Source organism: Plectropomus leopardus, chromosome 9, assembly GCF_026936395.1.
Source record: "Plectropomus leopardus strain MGB_pleo_1.0 chromosome 9, ASM2693639v1, whole genome shotgun sequence".
In the NCBI taxonomy this organism is placed as follows: Eukaryota; Metazoa; Chordata; class Actinopteri; order Perciformes; family Serranidae; genus Plectropomus; species Plectropomus leopardus.
In genome coordinates, this window is record NC_142184.1 from 26,097,627 (window position 1) to 26,118,613 (window position 20,987).

The following is a 20,987-nucleotide window of genomic DNA, read 5'->3' on the forward strand; positions in this document are numbered from 1 at the left end:
TGTGTGTAGTAAGATTATAGGGCAATCTACATGATAGTTGACCAGAAATGTCACTAAACCCCACAAGCGTTGACCTTATAGTGGTGCTATGAGGAAAAGTGAAAGTTACAGTATTTGTCTTGTCACTATGGATATCTGTATCAAATTTCCAACCAGTACTGCTGACATATTTCAGCAAAAGCCAAAGAAGTCAAATTGCTGGTGGCTCAAGATGAAAACTCAGTCACCAAAATCATTGTGATTTATTGTCTGGGCACCCATCTGATATTTTAGTTTGGGTAAAGTTGTGGACCATCTGACCACCCAACAGACTGATGTTGCCTTCTTCTTAGCTCAGCTGCACGGTTCACCTCCCAGTAATACAGCATGCATAAATGATGTGTATGCACAAAAAACATGCTTATGCCTTTTCCCCACAAATAAACTGGTATTCATAAAGGAAGAATGTGTGGTGAAAATGTGTGCTCCTCACACATTCCTCAAACCAGGTGTTCACACTGTGGGTGACATGATAAGGAGAAGATTAAATATAATTTGAGAGATGGGTTACATTGCAGCATTTTGTAAAATATCAATCAAAGGCACATTTGCAAAGTTTAAATAATTTGAGTGATACATTTCATTTTGATTTACATTCATCTCACTGTAAGTGGTCATTTAGTGTACTTTATTAGGCCTGTTTGGACATGACTGCTATAATCAATCTTCTGATGTTTATTAATCATAATGATCAAGATTTTACTGCAATGACAGTTTGCAGAAATGTAATGAATTAGGGTTATGCATTCTACAAGTTGCCACAGCAATGCATAATTACAGCTGTCCTGGCACCGTTGTAGAGCCTTACCAATGTGAAAAAAATCTGTGAAATTGGCTTTCTGCCATATTTCTCACTGACAGTTAACTAATAAATGGTTGAGGGGCAAAAGTATCAAAATGTATGTTTAATGGTGTTTCTATATCCGTTCATGACAAACTGTGGGTGTGGAAATGAGTCTCGTCCCCCTGCTCAGAGCACCACAACAATTGTGATTCATAAAACAGAATTAGGCTTACGCACAGCTTTATAAATCCGATGAGAAGAATGTGCATGCATATTTCTACTTCTCTGTGTACACGCAGTTTAAGTTATGAAACTCCTCATAAGTTTTATGCACCTGCTTTTATGCATCTGGCTGAAGGATTCTTAAAACAGCACTTACAAAGTGCTTCACAGGCACAACCTCCACGCGAATATACCTGTATATCTCATATGCATTAACTTATTTCCTTATACAGTCACTGGGTAAGCGTCAGCGACTCAAAGGAGGGAGGAGCAGTGGCTGAAAGTGAAAGTGAAAATGTAGCTTTCAGCTCTGCCAGGAAAGCACTGTTACAAGGGCAAAGCCTGCGTTAGAGGGATCAGCTGTACAAACTGAAGGATTTTAACCTCATCTGTTCTGGTAGGACTGATGCAGTTTGTCAACTAATGTAATTTAATGTGTATACAATTTAATGACGTGGTATCATGCTAGCCTTCATGTTTCTTTAATTCGGACAAACTGGAGGCCTTAACAGCCTACATGAACACCTGCTTGCATTGAAATAGCACATACAGTATATATACATACTGGGATATATTGCTATTGATGTCTGACAAGGTACTCACATTCCTTTGTTTGTTACATGCACACCTTGTACATCGTATTTAGCTTCAGGAAGAGCGCAAAATACATAGGCCTGAAACACACACACATGCACACACACCCACACACACCCACACACACACACACACACACACACACACAGAAAGAACCCATAGACATGCAGCTGGCAGAGAGACGTTTAAAGTTAGTTTGATTAATACAAACCTTTTAAGTAATGCGGGCCAGGCATTTCTTCTTAATTCTTATCACACTATATTTGATCATAATCAAGGTCGACATCAAGGACAAGGTCCACAGTTTTAATCATATTGATGTTAATCATTACCCAAGGACTTTTCCCAACCATAATAACTCTAGAGGAAGTTGAGATTATACTGCTAGACTTTTACCTGGTGTTGTTTTTATATGTAAGGTAGATTTTTTTTTAATTCATTTGTATTTTTCAAGGAAATTCTACTTTGGTTGTTGACATGTTGACTGGATTTAAAGGCTTGAAGTCATATTCACTTTTTTCCAGCGTTGGTGTTGGGTGAAATGAAATACATTTGAATTCTGGACCTGCCCAGTAATGAGTGGGTCTGTGAACTGAGAGGACCTCTGCAGGAAGAGAGACTGCCATAAAGCTTACTGGTGATGGACAGCCTTTGAAGGCAAGCCTGTCTTTTTAGCAAGGAGACTGTGCTGCAACTACAGCCTGGTGAAAAAGACAAGTAGCTGGAAAAATGTAAAAAAAAAAAAAAAATGCAGCTACTATATTCTGCCTCACGGGAAAACAGATAATTCATCCTCTAAAACAACCATGTATGAACAACAGGCCGAAGTCACATCACCTGACAAGTAAGTTGTTTTTTTCCCCCCCAATTAGGTTGTTTTCAGCTCAGGCAGAATATCAGTGTCATGTCAAATAAATATGTGGTGAATGCACCCATCTCTCCATACAGGATATACCATTGTTGATGCATGCTTTTCACCTCCAAACTTTAGAGTGATTTAATCTCTTAATTTCTCACCTGTGTATATATATGATAGCAGCACTTCGATTTAAAATAACAAATTTCCTCTCAAATTATGCTGTTGAAAATGTTGGTTTGACTGGGCTTAAGGCTTTTTGAAAATCTGTGTAAAAGATGGTTTCAACACAAAAGACCAATTCTCATGAAGAGTAATGGGACTCAGAGACTAGGAGAAAATAAAGTAAACACCAGCTTGGAGCAAAAAAAATAACATTAAAGATGTTACAGGTATTACTGCTGGTAATTTAAAAGCATTTAAAATCTCTTTTAAAGTCCACTGGAGGAAGAGAGACCAGTTTCTCCTGCACCCAGCAATGTTTCCATGAAGAGTGACTGGTCCAAGGATGATCCTCTCAACTTCAGTGAAGGAGAACCAAGGTAAGACATTTTGGTTATGTTCATGCTTTGATACAGAGGGACACAGAGACTATAAAAACATTTACCGTAAATTTAATCTTAAAGTTAAAAAATAAGGATAGTGAAAGTGTTATTGTTTAGAAATTTAAAAGCATTTAAAATCTCTGTTAAAGTCCATTGGAGGAAGAGAGACCAGTTTCTCCTGCACCCAGCAATGTTTCCATGAAGAGTGACTGGTCCAAGGATGATCCTCTCAACTTCAGTGAAGGAGAACCAGGGTAAGACATTTTGGTTATGTTCATGCTTTGATAGAGAGGGACTAAGAGACTAGGAGAAAATAAAGTAAACACTAGTTTGAAGCAAAAAAATAACATTTAAGATGTTAAAGGTATTACTGCTGGTAATTTAAAAGCATTTAAAATCTCTTTTAAAGTCCATTGGAGGAAGAGAGACCACTTTCTCCTGCACCCAGCAATGTTTCCATGAAGAGTGACTGGTCCAAGCGTCATTCTCTCAACTTCAGTGAAGGAGAACCAAGGTAAGACATTTTGGTTATGTTCATGCTTTGATATAGAGATCCAGGGATAAAGAGATGATACTTTTTTAAGATAGTTTTTAATTTTTGCCTTTATTGGACAGGATAGACATAGGCTGAAAGCAGGAGAGAGAGAGGATGACATATTGCAAAGGACAGGGGCCAGACTCGAACCCGCGGACACTGCAGTGTGGACACAGCCTCTGTATATGGGGTGCCCGCTCTATCAAGTGAGCCTCTGGGCGCCCTGAAAGATGATTAATTTAATGAGAATACCAAGTCAGAGTAGTTAGATAAGTAATTACCAGTTTGAAACTCGACAGCAATGTCACAGTTGTTGGAGTTTGTTATTATGAAATCACTGAAATGACTCTGTGTTACAGCCCGCTTGAGCACAGGAGACCAGTCTCTCCTGCACACTGCAAAGTTCCTGAGGATGATCCACTCAGGTTCATGTCTGAGTCAAGGTACAAAAACACTGTGCATACACATTATTACAGCTATAGCAGACAAAGACACGAAAACAAACATCATGAAAAGTTAATGCAGTAGAGCAGAGAAGCTGGAGAGACGTACATACAGAAAAATACATTTCGCCTCAAAGGTAATGAATATATTTATCTTTGTCACAGTCAATGTGTCTTTTCTGTGTCAAAGCAGTGCTCCCAAGACAACTGACCAGGATGGGCATGACCTCAGCAAAGGTACTCAAAAAAGGAGCGACAGAGACACTTCATTAGATTTACAATCAATACTATTTTTTTTTAATATGAATATATGAATATAAACACAGAACATTAAATGCAGTGATACCACATCAGCTACATCATTTGTACAACATGTACACAACATGTTATAGCTGCCAATATATTGTGTAGGATTGTGACACTACACTCTGTTTTTTTTTTTTAGTGGAAATAAAAATCAAACGAAAACTCACACAAGACCTGAAGGAGAGAATTTGCCGTGAGCATGAGGTCGAACTGAGAAAGGACAGTGACACAGAACTCTTCAAGATAGAAGATGGCAAGGCTAAAGCACAGAAATTTGATTCATTATTTCCTACATCAAGGAAAAACAAAGAGCGAACAGTACTAATGAAGGGCGTGGCTGGGGTTGGTAAAACATTCCAAACAAAGTTGTTCATGGTAGACTGGGCAAAAGGAAAAACCAACGAAAACATAGACTTCATAGTGTCATTTAAGTTCAGTGAGTTGAATTCAAAAACTGGCAAACCTCAAAGCATGAAAGAGCTGCTTTGTCATTCCCTCAGTGATAAACGTGGAGATTGCAAGTATGAAAACTATAAAATAGCCTTTGTCCTTGATGGATTGGAAGAATGTAAACTTCCTCTTGATTTTGCAAAGAACGAGAAGTTCACCGATATGGAAAAGCCAGCCATGATGGATGTGCTGCTAACAAATCTCATCGAGGGGAATCTGCTCCCCTCTGCTCGTCTCTGGATCATCTCCCAACCTTCAGGAGTTGACAAGATTCCTCCCGAATTCATTCACAAAGTGACAGAATGTCGAGGTACAAAGCCATGACAGTTTAAGATGTTTTAAAACTCATACTCCGTATTGTGTAATCTGCATTGTGTCTCATGGTTTTTGTTAGTTTGAGAAAATCTATTTTGACTAGGAAATACTGCAACGCTGCAAACATGAAAATATTTTAGAAAACTTTATTAACATCATCTTATTAGGAACCACCCTTTCTTAGTTTACATGTTTTTTCTTATTACTTGCTCACTGTGTTGTACTACAAACAATTTTAGGTGACTATGTTCAAAAGTCAGATTTTCATACCAAGATAATTGATCATGCTGCTTGTATCTATTGTCAATAACTTTGTTATGTTTATTCAGAGACCTCCAAGCGACGAGAGAAGCTGGCCTCAGCACTGAGAAAACGATTTCTGAGTGAAATCACTCAAGATGAAGACTTAAATCATCCTAACCAGAAAAACACAGAACACATCATGAGAGAACACAGAAGTGGTGAGGTCAGTGATGACGAGAAAAATGGATGTACTGCTGCAAAATCAGTGGTACAGGTGAATTCAGTATCTGATATCTTTAAAGATACAAAAGGACAAACGACCAGAACTGTACTGACTACTGGAGAAGCTGGTATTGGAAAATCCTTCACTGTACAGAAATTTGTTAAAGAGTGGGCTAAAAATGACAAGAACTCAATTTTAACCTGGCTTATTGATGCAGCAAAGGCAATGACAAAGAGCAAAAAAGAAGAAGTTGTATTTCCACTTCACGCCTTTAAACTTAATTTGCTAAAAGGGGAAAAAGTCAGTTTGATTGGACTTCTTAACAATTTGTACAAGGAAACAGAAGAATTTGCGATCTCCGACTTTGAACATCTCAAAGTTTTATTTATTTTGGATGGTTTGGATGCTTATCAGCCTCCTCTTGACTTTGACAACAATGACACCTTGACTGATATCAGAGAGCCAGCTTCAGTGGGTGTGCTACTGACGAACCTCATCAGAGGTGACCTGCTTCCTTCTGCCCAGCTCTGGATAACTTCCCGACTGAAGCTGCCTAATGGACGTGTCGACAGGATGACAGAAATACGATGTAAGCTTAAGAGTGTGGATGAAGACTGTCAGTTAAACCAATGCATGTTTACAGTGTCTTAATCAAAATCAAACAGAGGCCATAAGGTTGCAAAAAGGCTCAAAACTGCCATATATTTAAAACTAAGAGCTGGAAAAAATTGTTTTCTTTGCCTCAGACAGTATAATAAAGAGTTGTCAATAACTACCAAATAACCAAATTTAGACCTTACGGTAGAGGTGGTGTTGCACTGGACTGCTAATGTGTAATTGCAAGTATGTTATATTGAGAATCTACCCATACATAGTATGATGCTGTTCTTACATTTACCCAAATGTTGATAAAATATTTATCTGAGTTGCTGCCACTACCATTGATAACAAGAAAAAAGAGGAGAAAAGACAAATTTGTTACCATATGAGTTTAGTGAAAATGCATATTTTGTCAACTTCACTGTTAGAACTTGCAGTAAAGCAGCTGAATAAATTCACACACTGTAATTTTCACTTATGTATGGAACAACTTCTGGCACTGTAGGCTGTCATAAAGGAGAGTACAGCAAAGAGATGTGTGGAAGCTGACTGACATTATTTAATCCAACAACAATCAATTAGAAATATTTATGGATCAGCCCCAATTCCGATCCTTAGGATTGGCTTGGGAAATGCCTTTTTTTCATACATTTTTTAAATTAAATATTCATTCAGTTGCTGCTAGTCATTAGAGGAAAAATCTGTACTTTAAGAAAGGAAGCATAGAGCCAATTTACCATAGTTGTCATAAATAAACAGCCATTAAAACAAACCGCCGCGATAAGAAAAAATAGAATCGTCCCTTTGGCTCAAAAACCAACAAATCAAAAATGTAAATGCGTAAATGGCCTAAGTGTGGATAGAAAAAGATTAACCAAGGAAGAAACATAATGTAATTTTGCTTCATATTCATAACCCTCTATTAACCTAATTCTTAAATGTTTTCAGTCCTGCCTCCCTTTTAGTTGTCCAGTGTGTACCAAAACAAACTAAATACAAAAATAACTACTTAATGCTTGATACTACTACTACTACTAGTACTACTACTACTACTTTAATCAAAACTATTGTCTAATTTCTGTCTGCATAACTAAAAAATATAAATATATATATATTTGTATATTTTCATTCAGGTAAGCCTGATGTCGCAAGTCAATGGATGCTGAAATCTCAGCTGAAGGAGCAATTCACCCATGTGTCAGAGGGGATGGATATGCAGAAAACCTCTGCTCTTCTGAACGAGATCTATACAGATCTCTACATCATAGAAGGAGAGAGAGGAGAGGTCAATGTTCAGCATGAGATCAAACAAGTTCAAGATGCAAAGTTCAAACCAGTGGGACAAGAAACATCTATTAAGTATCATGACATCTTCAAACGATCTGAAGAACAAAAAAGAGAAATTAGAACTGTGCTGACATTAGGAGTGGCAGGCATCGGAAAGACATTTGCGACAAAGAAGTACATGCTGGACTGGGCTGAAGATGAGGCCCACAGGGATATATTTTATATGTTTCCACTTTCTTTTCGAGAGCTGAATTTGAGAAAAGACCAAGAACACAGCTTAGAGGATCTCATCAATCAGTTTTGCCCGGCTATGAAGACATCAGAAATAACTGACTATGACAAATACAGAATCCTAGTTGTCCTGGATGGCCTTGATGAATGCCGCCTTGAGCTTGTCTTTGATAAAAGTTACCCCTGGACAGATATTAGGAAGCCAACCTCAGTGAGTGTTCTGCTGACAAACCTCATCAAAGGAAATCTGCTTTCCAAAGCTCAAATCTGGATCACCTCCCGACCTGCAGCATCCAACATTATTCCTACTGATAAAGTTGACCGGGTTACAGAGGTGCGAGGATTTAATGATGAGCAGAAGGATGAGTACTTCAGGAGGAGATTCAGTGATAAGGATTTTGCTGAGCAAATCTTGTCTCATGTCAAGGAATCAAGGAGCCTTTATATCATGTGTCACATCCCTGTCTTCTGTTGGATCACAGCAACAGTTCTGGAAGACTTTGTGAACAGAAACCAAGAAGGAGGAATGCCCAAAACTCTGACTGACATGTACATATACTTCCTTGTGCTACAGTGCAGACAGGCTAATGTGAAGTATGGTGCAGATGAGACAGGTGACAGTTCTGAGACAGATTCATGCTGGAATACAAGGAACAAGGAAACAATCATGTTTCTGGGGAAACTGGCATTTGAGGGGCTAGAAAAAGGAAGCCTTCTCTTCACTGAAGAAGACTTGACAGAGTGCGGTGTTGACATAGAGAAAACTGCAGTCTTCTCAGGATTATTCACTCAGATTACACGAGAAAGCTGTGGACTTTACCAACAGAAATTGTTCTGCTTTGTCCATCTGAGCATTCAAGAGTTCCTGGCAGCTTTTCATGTCTTCCACACATTCAATAACACAGGTAAAAATCTGCTTACCATGCCTGATTCAACAGCTGAAGACTTGTCTGCATCAGACTTCTACAAGACAGCGGTTGACAAAGCTTTGGGTAGCAAAAATGGAGATTGGGATCTATTTCTCCGCTTCCTGCTAGGCCTCTCTCTGGAGACCAATCAGAATCTACTGCAAGAGCTGCTGAAGAAAACAGAAAACAACAAGAAGACCAATGAAGAAACCATTGGGTACATCAAAGAAAAGATTCGGGAAGAGAATAGTGATGCTGATAGAAATTGCAACCTTTTCTACTGTCTGAATGAACTAAATGACCACTCTCTTGTGAAGGAAGTTAAAGATTATCTGCGCTCAGGAACACATACATTTGAAAATTTCTCCGCCTCCCAGTGGTCAGCTCTGACATTTGTGCTGCTGACATCAGATGAGAAGCTTGATGTGTTTGATCTGAAAAAGTACCTGAAATCAGAGAAAGTTCTTCTAGGGATGTTGCCAGTGGTCAAAGTCTCCAAAACTACTCTGTAAGTATTTTCAAATGCTCTCTCATATATGCCCTTGAAAGTGTGATGTTATCATGCAATACACTATATAAAAGAGTGTTATATCTATTTAAAAATTGAAGCCAGTTTACCATCTCCATGAGAGCCTCAAATAGGCTATCCCTGGGCTAAAAAAAGTACTGTTCAGGCAATTGTAATGACCATCTGCTTAATGTAGGCCCTTATGTTTCTGATCATGTGGGTAAGGTGGGCTACAAGTTGGGCCCAAGTTTCTACAATGCATATAATGAGATGTGTTGTATGCTGGGTGAGCCTTTCAATAAAAGGCCAGCTCTTAAGTGATGACCTGGGTGGCACACAAACTGTGAACAATAATTTCCCTGTCCTCACAGAGAAGTCTGGAGAATGTTAAAAACAGACTGTAACTTTGAAACTTTCATATAACTTGAGTGGAAGAGGAGTCAACTGCATACAAGACTATCATCTGGATAAAAAAATGATATTATAAGTCTGTGCTGGAGTGATAATATTGTTTATGTAGACTGTAAATAAGAGTGAACCCAACACAGATCCTTGTGGTACTCCCTTATTTATTTCTAAAGGTCTAAAACCTGCTGTGGCTGGAGAGTACTGTTATATTCTAGATAAGAATGTAGATGCCTGTCAAACAGAGTTTTTAGAATTGTTAAAGTGGGGAGATTTTAGAGTTTGTGAGGCATAATTGTATATTATTAGTGTATCCATTTTGATGTAGTGGGATGACTTTAGCTGACCTCCATACTGGTGGTGTCAAGTCAAGTCAAGTCAAGTCAATTTTATTTATAGAGCCCATTATCACAAAACATGGTTTGCCTCAGAGGGCTTTACAGTGTATGACATCCCTCTGCCCTTAGACCCTCACATCAGCCAAGGAAAAACTCCAGAGAAAGAACTCCAGTGATTGGGGAAGAACTCCTGTAACCCCCGTGTCTTACTAGTAATTACTCTTATGGTTGTATTGTGATTAACCATATTCTATAATAAGAACAACACAGTCTCTTCGGTGTCTAAATATTTTTCACTAGACCATATTATTTTATTCTGCCTGTCCTCAGTGGTGCATGCCTATATAAACCTACACATTTTCTTACAGGCTGAGTTGGTGTGAGCTCTCTGAGAAATCCTGCAGAGGTCTGTCAGCCTCAGTCCTCAGCTCTGCATCCTGTAATCTCACAGAGCTGGACCTGAGTCATAACGACCTGCTGGATTCAGGTGTGGAGCTGCTTGCTGAAGGCCTACGGAGCGTACACTGTAAACTGGAGATTCTCAGGTAAGTGCACAATACATTGACTGTCCTTTTTTACAGTGAGTGGCAGAAAATGTATAAATGTATAGTAATGTATAGTATATCAAAAGTTTTGGTAAAGTAATGACTCCAAAGCTGAACCCAGTTTAACTTGACATAGTTAAACAACGAGACTATTTCTTTAAATAAAATAAAAAAAAAATTTAGATGCGGTTATTTCAGCTGTCTGAAAACCTGTTCACCTATCACAGCTCTCTCTGGCCATGTTCAGACTACTTTAAATGACCTTTCTAAAGAAGTATATTAGGGATATTAATACTGTTAAACATAACAGACCTGACAATGAGTTCAGACGACAGAAAATAAACTTAAGCAAATGTATGAGGATTTGAACACAGCTTATGTGTTCTATGCTTAGTGGCCACATATGCACTGTAAATCCTGTCTTGATATAGACATTAATGTGCCAGGAGGAAACTGCACTCTCCTTCACACTGTAGTGTACTTTGCCTTGCCCTTTATCACCATATACCAGACAGATGCAATGACAGAATTTGTAGGAATGGCATGATATCAAGAAACAAGAAATAAACTCTTAAAATAAGACGTGCATCTGTGTGTGTGTCTGTGTGTGTGTGTGTGTGTGTGTGTGTGTGGTCTGCAGGCTGTCAGGCTGTCAGGTGACGGAGAAGGGCTGCTCATTCCTGGCCTCAGCTCTTAAGTCCAATGCCTCCTCACTGAAACATCTGGATCTCAGTTACAATCACCTAGGAGCTGATGGAGAGAAGATGCTCTCTGATATAGCTACAGATCCAAATAAGAGCCTGAAGACAGTCTGGTATGTTAATATGTCAAGATGCTATTGTTTTTTTTGTTTCGTTTTTTTTTTTTTTTTTAGATTATATTTTTGGCATTTTAGCCTTTTAACAGGCAGGACACATCAACAGCGTGAAAGGGGGAGAGAGAGTGGGGACAACATGCAGCAAAGGGCATCGAGCCGGAGTCAAACCTGAGGCCGCTGCGCCAAAGACACTGCCTTTATTCAACGGGTGCCTGCTTTACCCACTCAGCCACTGACACCCTAAGACACTATGTTTTTATATTCTACATGTTTTTGTGACATTACTGTTTCACCAACTTTTAATAAGACAACATATACACAAAGGTCAAATCTAAACTCAATATTTTATCTTATTAGCTAGCAGGCTAGTTACCAAAACACTCAAGAATTCATTTCGTATTTAGAGAAGGATGTCCCCATTTACACTGGTATTAACATGCAGTGGTTATCTGGATATATTATGAAAATAAGGAACAGCACATGTAAATGCAAGGTGGAAATGCATGCAGAACACATTGTGACAATACAGCGTGACCAAATTCTTGAGAAAACAATCCATTCAGCAAACTGAAAAATCACCTTATTTCACCTCTTGTGATTAGCTTATGCAAGCCTTGCAAAAGATACAACTTTTCTCTTGCAAAAAGTGATGTTGCAAAAAAATGAATGATGTGGCATTGCTTTTCTTTACCTGGGACTAGAGTTGCAGCAATATACCACTTTATGGCTACTGTGATATGAGAGTTGAACTGCTTATCTAAGATATTGAAAGAAAAAAAAAGAAACTGGATGAAAATCTCCCCTTTATTTAATTTATTTTCAAAAGGGAGACTTGCTGCACACCTTCGTGCCATTTTTGCTATTTTCTGCTTGAATGCACCTTTCTGCTCAATGGTCAAGCAACAGCACTGCAGAGTGATGCTTTATTTTTTGTGACACTTTGTGACACTAAGTTGTTCAGAGGTGGCCACCAAAGAGCAGTTGTTTTGTTTTTAGATCGTGTTCGACGAATTTATAGACATATAAACAGCTAAAAGCAGCTAAACAGCTAAAAGGGAATTTATAAAGACAGAGACATACAACAAAAGTCAAGTATTCACAAAACAGAATGAAACAAAACAAAACAAAACAAAATAAAACAAATGAATAATATAATTTTTTTAAAAAAAAAAAAAAGGTCAAAGATGAAGGTCACTCTGACCTTGCACCTGTCTCATTCTTGCTAATGTGTTATTTTTAGAGCACCTTGGGGGAATTTCTTCAAATTTAGTTAAAATGTCCACTTAGAATTGGGAGGTCAAAGGTCAAGGTAACTGTGACCTTTCAAAACATGTTTTTTTTTGCTTTAACTCAAGAATTCATATGCTAATTAGGACAACATTTCACACAAAAGTCTAATAGGATAAAATAATGAAGTAATTACATTTTATATGCAAAAGATCAAAGATCAACGTCACTGTGACATCATAATGTTCTACAAAGACAATTTTCTGGCCATTACTTAACATCGTATCTCAGGACCATAAGCAGAGACATTTGGTCAGATACTGAACTGATGACACTAATCTTGGGAAACCTTGAAACTGTGCTGATTGTATAGATCTGTGCTTCGAGGGGAAGATGTGCATGAATCATCCATGTTTTCACAGACATGTATGTAAACAGTAAGTGTAACTCGAGTGGTTGGTGAAGCATATACTGTAACTGATCCTAGATTGTATTGTATCATATATTATATAAGTTGGAAATTTGTCAGTGACACCACTATATTTTTTTTGTACAGTGTGGACCATGGTGGAGCACATCGATTAAAGCCAGGGCTGAAGAAGTGTAAGTCTCTATTATTTTAAATTTTTTAATCATTTCATGTTAAAACCTCAGCTGACCCTTAGACACTAAGCTCACGCCAGATAAATTTGAAAAGGATGTCCAGTAATTTGCCTATGTCACCTAACTTCATAGGCAGTGTGTGCCCTGATCTGTCTAACTTTCAAATCAAATTCAAAATCACAAGTCAATTCATCTTTACCTCTCTTAAGATTCCAGCTTGAATTTATGTTTTGGGGATTTTATCTAGACCATATGGAATCAATGTTTTGTAGTCTGTTAAATTCACAATAATTAAAACAAAACAACAAACAAACACAAAATGATGTGTCCTCTGTTTCTTTATCAGATGGTGCAGATCTGAAGCTTGATGGAAACACTGCAAGCAAGAGGCTTGTTCTGTCTGAAGGGAACAGGAAAGTAAAAACTGTGGATACAGTGAAGGAGAAGGTGGAACGACCTGAAAACAGTGACAGGTTTAAGAGGAGTCAGGTGTTTTGTGATGAAGGCCTAAAAGGCCTCTGCTACTGGGAGGTGGAGTGGGAAGGGACAGTCGGCATCGCACTGGCATATAGAGCAGTGGGTAGGAAATGGGATAGAAGTGGTGGTCTAGGATGCAATGAGATGTCCTGGAGTCTGCTCTGCTCACAGGATGGACACACTCCCCTACATGGGGAGAAATCCACAGTGGTCTTCCCAAATATCCATAGGAATAAAAAGCCCAGAGTGCCCATTTTCCCAAAAATAGCAGTGTTTTTGGACTGGGAAGGTGGTACTCTGACTTATTACGGTGTCACATCAGAAAAGCTGAGCCTCATACACACCTTCCATGCCCGATTCACAGAACCCCTCTTCCCAGGCTTCTGGTTTCAGAAGGGCTCTGTGACTTTGAAAGAGATTGAATGAGGAAAGTACTGTAGTGATCAGGTGATGCCAGTCCTGACATTTCAACAGATTAGCAAAAGCTAACCTGCATCATTTCAATGCCATGATGCGGAACTATTTTCTGCTGATGTTTTTCATCCGTTCATAATGTCAGTCAGTATATGAACATTGTGGAAGAGGAAATAGAGTTGTTAGGAAAATGATGTGATGAAAAAAATAAATATTTTTGTAAAACTGTGAAATATATATTTTACTTGCTTTTCATTTGTTTCTAAAATCGTCTTTGCATGCAGAACATTGACATCCCATTTCGCTATTCTTTTCAGACATGTTTGCTTATCATGTAAATTGTGTTCACATTATTAAAGTCATTGTGATACTACAGAGGATAACAATTTAAACAGACTCCTTTGTGGCAAGCTGTTTTTGTGAGCTGATGAAAGTTGTCGTAGGTTTTTAATTATATGTAATGTTCATCACTTTCTGCCTAAACTGATGAACGTATTAAGGAGAGCAGCAGGTACAAACATGCTCCAGAGAATTGAGCATATATACAGATGTAAATGTGCAGGATTTGATCAGCTTTGTTCCTGCTTGATAGAGTATTCTTGTTTCATTTAAGTTTTAAGGAAATTAGTTGCTTTTAGAATTCAACGTATTTTATGTCAAATTGTCTGTGTCAATGTGGGGTAGACTGTAATAAAAGAGGAAAGTGTCATGGAACTGCCCGTATGCTAACCCACAATATGTTTGTACAGGACCACTGAGCGACTGCCATTAATAGTTTATGACGTGTTTTATGTTTAATGTAGCACATGGAATAATTGGCATGAATAATTATGTGCACAATAGTAAAGAATGTATAAAATCCATTATATTTTTTTGAGGAGATTTTGATGTTAAAATATGGAAAACTTTGTCATTTTTGTTGTTATGCTTGTAAATAATAAATAAAGCTTCTTTTATTACAACTAAACGGAAGTGTGTATAAATCTTGTTCATAGCCAGACTAACAGAAGGATTCATCAGAGCAGTTAAAAACTGTTTAATTCTACATATGAACACCAGTATGTGGTTTTAAGACAGACTTATCTTTTAAGGTGGAGTTATGCTCAAGAAGAATTAGATCATATGACATCATCCACTCACATCGGAAAGCAAAATCCATCATAGTTGGTTGGTGAGGCATCAGAAAAAAAAAAGTGAAGAGAGCCGTCACAGAGAGCTAAGACAGGGTGAATCCTTCCTTAATTCTCAATCACTACATCCATTTTGTTGCACTTGTTTTGCACCATTGCTTGCCAATAGCTGCATCTTCTTCCTATCTTCTCTCTTCTCTCGCCCATCATTTCAGGCCTTCTGTACCTTCATCCATATCTCTCTTTCCTTTTGTATTTCTTTTTCCCTTTTCTTCCTGTGATATCAGAACAGTCGAGCAGCTGTCAGACACAATTTGTTAACCTTTCCCTCCATCTGATCCAAATGAAGAAGTGCCATGGGTTTTGTTGTCCGTGTTACATAGTAGTGAGAGGAAACTTGGTCAATGGAGACAAATAAATGGGTGAGTGAACGCAGCTGCAGTGTTTCTCCTCTAGACTCAAGACGTGATGTGATGTTGAAATAACATATTTGGACTGACAGACACAGCTGAAGGCATTGGGATTGAGCATGATGGGAGAACTTATTTCCATTAATGTCTTTCACATTGTAGAGAGAAGAAAAGAAAACCAAATGAAAGAAAAGTCTGGCCCCTTATGGAGCTATGTATTATGTATGGTTTACTGGTATTTTCTAACATTTCCTAAGATTTCCAATCTTCAGATTGCTGCTATATTTTATTTTTTCCAGTCTACTTTTATCTCCGGGTCTGCTACGATTACACAACATAACCAATGATTTTGACACCGGTTTCCTTTGAATAATTTGGAAACCAATTTAAGCTTTCCCAGAGCTAACCGTCCAGTGTCCAAACCAAACACAGAGAAACTAAATGTCAAATATCTTGAACATTATTTAAACAATTCAGCTCAAATTAGAAACTGTGGTTCTCGTCCTGGGGCCAATTCACATACTACCCTAAACATACACAGTGGTGTGCTCAAAATAGGCACAGGACCAATGCGCATTTTCATATCATAAACTTCAAAGTAGTGAAAACTATACTTGATTTCTCTAACCAAATGCTTTCGCATGTTGGCTGTGCAAGTCTGTGTGCATTTGAACGTAGGCGGTAATGAATTACACCCGTGAAGGACAGGGTCGATGGAAAGCTGGAGCAAGAGAAGGAGCACAGGGAGGAGAAACCGAGTACTGAAAGGAAGTGTCCGGGACAATGCAGCAACCAGCTTTTTGAGGGCCTCTTTGCACAAGCCGCGTCGTTGTTTTTGTAAACCTAATTCTTGACCAAAGCTTTGAAGAGGCTGAAAAACTCACACTTAAACATTTAGTTCTGGGTCCACATCAGAGACCTCATAAAAACAACAGACCTGTTTGATTCATTCAGGATCTTTTCCTTTTTCGGCTTCTTTTATTCCTTACTATTGAGCTGCTGCTGCTAATTGACAACACATTCAGAGTGCCTCACGCTCTTTCTATCTCGCTCAGCCTCTGTCTCTGAAGATTTGTTTTGATTAGAGAGCTGCCTGTGGAAGCCTTGAGTTGGATGAATGAGGGTTTGTGTGGGTTTGCTGAATGGAAACAAGGCACTTTGTGTGTGTGATAATGTCACTGCTTTAAAAGTGAAAACCTTTTCCTCCTTCAGCGATGAAGAAATGTTTTGTATGTTTCAACACCCCAAAGCGCTTTGTTAAATGCTTGTGCTGCTGTTATTTTTAGTCATTTAGATAACTTTGTCAACCAACAGAGCCAACTCATTGTCATAGCTTGACGACAGAATAGTGCAGGTGCCAACGACTCCCCCAAGACGACAGATGCATGTATCACCGTACTTATGGGGGGACTGCATTGTTCCGATGGCCCAAAATTCTAATGTATGCTTAGTCTAAGAAATGTCCCATTGGTTCAAAAGCCCATGCCGCCAACAGCCATTGCTCCAGAGTCCATTTTCTCTGACATTACACACTCCCTGCAGTTAGACAACCTTATGGCCAGAAAACATGTTTGCATTGTACGTTTCTGTAAACCACGGATACTGCACTGTGGTGAATGTATGGTTGAGTTTAAACAAAAAAAAAACCCCCACTTGGTCATGGCAATGAAAAGGTCTTTTTTCTTTTTCTTTAAAAATACCTACATTTGTGGCACAAAAGCTGCTGATAAAGCAGGGACAGGTAGGTGAAAAACAAGTTTGGTGGCTCACACGCCTCAGAAAAATGCAACAAAAGGTCAGCAATCACACCTGAGATTAGTGGCTCAAATGCAGCAGGAAAACTGAAACTCACTGCAGGGAGTGTGTATTTTCAATAAAACTTGACTTTGGATCAATGGGTGTTTTTGGGATAGTGGGCTGTCAGTGAAATATGATTGTAGTCCAATGGTAAAAATGTTTTCATACTAAATCCAAATTTTGACCCTGTAGAACGATGGCATGGCAGTATTTATAGTCACAGACTAAAACACATGATTAATAGTGTGAAAAGGTTGCAGTTATGCTTTTCAAACTATGTTGTTAGGTTTCAGAAAGAAAACTACTTAGTTAGGTTTAGACTTTTGGTTTCACATGGGACACAAACAGCTGTCTCCTAAATGAAGGTCCTGTGCTTGTTTGACCTGTCCATCCACCCTGACCTCATTCTTTACACCACATCACCTCACTTTCTTATTTGCTCCCATAATGATTACTATGGCCTCTAGAAGTTGTCACCCTCTGCTTTAATCACATTTGACTGACTAAACTGACAGAAAAATGATCCCTCAGACATTTGGTTACTCCACTGAAACACACAAACATATGGATCGTTATGGTTTCTTACATTTTCTGAAAATAAGATCTGTATTAGAGGTTAGAGGTTGAGACATCTGCATTTCTGACAGTGTGCTCAAAAGCTTTCTTATCCTAATATGAAAAGAATCTTTAAAGGTCTAGTGTGTAGGATTTAGTGATTTAGTGGCATCTAGCAATGATGTTGTAGAACTGAAACTTATCCCGTGTGCCAAGCTTATTAGAGAACATGGGTGGCAATTGCAAAAATGCAGAGACAGTGTTTGGTTTGTCAGTTCTGGGCTACTGTGGAAACAAAATGGGAGGAACCTGTGTGGAAGGGAACCTGCTCCGTGTGTAGATGTAAACATCATTCTAAGGCTACAAAAGTTATTTGTTATTTCAGGTGATGAAAACAAAGTTATGAATATTTTATTTCATTGCTGCTAATAGATGCCCCTAAATACACACTTGACCTTTGAATTAAAAAATGAAATAAAAATCCATAGGCGTTAAGAGTAACAGGACCTGAGCCCCAGCAGACTGTAAGGAAATGGAACTGAAATTGACTTCAGTGACATTGGTTTAACTTTTTACACCCATTAATTGCAGCATGGTGTCACAACTGAAGATGCACTGTTTTCCAGAAAGTACCAGTTTTCCAGGAAGTTTCCCAGGAAATCTAAATTTAACATTTACCCTGAAACCAAGTTTCAACTCTCAGAAAGCTCTGTCCTGGATGTCTTTGCTTTGCAAAAATGCCTTCACTCATAAAGCCTAAATCTTGGTCCTTACAAATATAGAAGAGCAAAAGCACTACGCACAGCGAGAAAACCACACAGACAGCTCCAAGCTGGCTGTAGAACTGTGATTTATTGTCCTCTGCAGCTGACTTTCTCTTCTTTACGTGTTCAATATTTAAACTTTAAAGTCTCTCTAAATATTGACCTAAACATTCATTCAGAAAAGTGATTTGTGACTTTACTGTCTCTTTTTACCAGGCTGTTTTTTTCCCCAACATAAACCCCATTCACTGGCGGGGTCAACTATGTGAGGTGTGCTTGATTTACATCGTCAGGAACATCAGAACTGCTTAAACAGTTTAAAAGGAAGCTGTAATGGTGCTGTGATTTAGTAAAGTGCAGTAAAGCGAGTGCAGCTCAACTATTTAAAATATTTCAACCCTGACATTGTGTGAGTAAATGAAAATGAGGGCTTTCAGCACCCTTCAGTTCCACCACTTCATGGGTCTGCCCTGCAGCCTGGACAGACAAAGTGAATTAGACTCTGATCGCTGCTGTTTTGCAGGTATCACATGTTTGTGTATTGACATGTGTGTGTTTCTGGGTGTGTAGCTTTAGGGTCCAAAGTGTTATGTCATTTAATACTTTAGCAGAAGAAGAAGAAACATATTGTGTGTTAACCTGAACAGCTGTGTGAGTTGTGTTATCACAGTTTGTACATTGAAGTTGTGTGTGTTTGTGTGTGTGTGTGTGTGTGTGTGTGTCTACACTAGCTGTCATTTAATCCATCCTCAGGTTGCTCCACTCCCACCCTGCGTGTCCACTCTGCTTCTCACAGACCAATCCCATTCCACATTCCTCCACCTTCCCAGGATCCCGGGGACCCAGGGTGCACGGCTGCAGGGCGTTACCATGGTGTTGGGGTGATGAGGTCACCCCCCTTTGGTACTTTAGTGATTAGATGAGAGCCGATGGGGTAAGATAGGCAGGGATAAAGAGAGAAAGGGAAGTTGGGAGAGCATTTAAACATCTTCCATTAAAACGTTTGTATGTTTTTTGAGTGTGCGCACACACACACACGTTTATGCATCTACAATCGGAACTTTTATTGACATAATGCATTTTCTAATGATTGGCCCCAATTGTTAAACCTGAACCAACTTCTAACCTCAGCTCTAAAACAAAGTCTTCTTGACACTCAAACAGCAAAAACTTTGTTACTACAATGAGCTGAAACTCAAATTCATCCTCACAAATATACAAATAAATAGGAGCACTCACACATACAGAATTTGTCACCCTCTGACTCTCACACTGGTCATCACAGCCTAACTGATAGTTGCTCACTCAAACTAGGGTTGGATATCGTTTGGGTTTTTTCTGATACTAATGCCAAACCCATACTTTTAAAATGGTACCAGTGCTTTAACAGTGCCTGAACCGATACTTCTTTTTTTTTTTTTTTTTTTTTTTTTGTTTTTAAATAAAGCACAAAATGACGGTTAACAAAGTGAAAGAACCCTCACCCTTTTTTATTGCAAAGGCAAATGTGAACTGACAATCGATTATATTAGCCTGCCTCTTAACAATGTATTGTACACTTAGACATGTAAATATGTTTTAATACAAAATATTATTAACAAATTCACATAATAGGCTACATTAACATATTCAATAAAACTTAACCCAACAACAATAACAATAAACACTAATTCATAGCTATAGTAGCCTACTTATAACAGCAAAATAACAGCAATTATTGTCTCCCTAACTGAGAAGAGAATAAGCAGCCAGAGATTCCTCCACAAGCTGATTAGAAGCGACTGAGATCGTAGCTTGTCCACCTGAACAATCCACCTTAACAGAGCTTGGTCAGTTTTGATGTGAGGCCAACTTTGCTAGCTAACTTTGGGGCTGACCACCTTTGCTTTAATTAGCAGGTGGAAAGAAAGGAGCTTGACTAGGGTCTTGAGGAGTTAGCGCATTTTTTCACTGACAAATAGCCCAAAGTGTTCACACATCGCACTGCTACGTTTAACTTTATACTCTCTGCTCTGGTTGCTGCAGCTTCACAGTCAAAGTTACCAGCACACACCGACAGACACAAAATCTCTCTCTTTCTCTCTTGGCCACACACTCACTGTGCACCTAATGTGGCACCAAAATGACGCATCGGAAACTGCATCATAATTCGGTCTGGTTGAATAGGAACCCGTGCCATAGTAGCACTGGGTTTCGGTACCCAATCCTACTCAAAACTTAACTGCTCATTATTTGCACCATGAGTTGGTCTCTAAATTGATCACCTGTCAAACATCGTGTAAACAAACCGTGGTGGTTAACATCACACGCCTCACCACCGGCAGCCATCCATTCACAACGAGTAAAAGAGAAATGTGAGTATGTCAGAGGACAGACCCTCGAGATGGTCATGGTTTTGCTCATTGTGTTTAAGACT

General features: G+C 38.7%; 1 protein-coding gene across 8 annotated transcripts; it reads left to right on the forward strand.

The window, feature by feature from the left end:
* The first annotated feature begins 1,322 nt into the window (after nt 1-1,322).
* LOC121947211 (uncharacterized) lies at nt 1,323-14,882 on the forward strand. 8 transcript variants are annotated; one of them, XM_088082393.1, is made up of 14 exons: nt 1,323-1,442; nt 2,164-2,483; nt 2,933-3,037; nt 3,190-3,294; nt 3,450-3,554; nt 3,935-4,018; nt 4,209-4,255; nt 4,464-5,084; nt 5,419-6,144; nt 7,289-9,089; nt 10,201-10,377; nt 11,018-11,191; nt 12,978-13,024; nt 13,371-14,882. In XM_088082393.1, exons 2-14 carry the CDS (start codon nt 2,446-2,448, stop codon nt 13,925-13,927), a joined length of 4,587 nt encoding a protein of 1,528 aa, XP_087938519.1. In that variant the 5' UTR covers nt 1,323-1,442; nt 2,164-2,445; the 3' UTR covers nt 13,928-14,882. The 8 variants fall into 8 exon arrangements, with proteins under 8 accessions (XP_087938519.1, XP_087938520.1, XP_087938521.1 ...); XM_088082394.1 differs by having other exon boundaries at nt 4,212-4,255; XM_088082395.1 differs by lacking the exon at nt 3,450-3,554.
* Nucleotides 14,883-20,987: the final 6,105 nt, after the last annotated feature.

What these genes read in the sequence shown, in the direction of transcription:
- LOC121947211 (XM_088082393.1), top strand. Translation starts at nt 2,446, where the DNA reads ATGTATGAACAACAGGCCGAAGTCACATCACCTGACAA. An exon ending in CAGGATGACAGAAATACGAT is followed by an intron (nt 6,145 to 7,288) that starts GTAAGCTTAAGA and finishes ATTTTCATTCAG; the next exon opens with GTAAGCCTGATGTCGCAAGT. An exon ending in AAAGCCAGGGCTGAAGAAGT is followed by an intron (nt 13,025 to 13,370) that starts GTAAGTCTCTAT and finishes TTTCTTTATCAG; the next exon opens with ATGGTGCAGATCTGAAGCTT.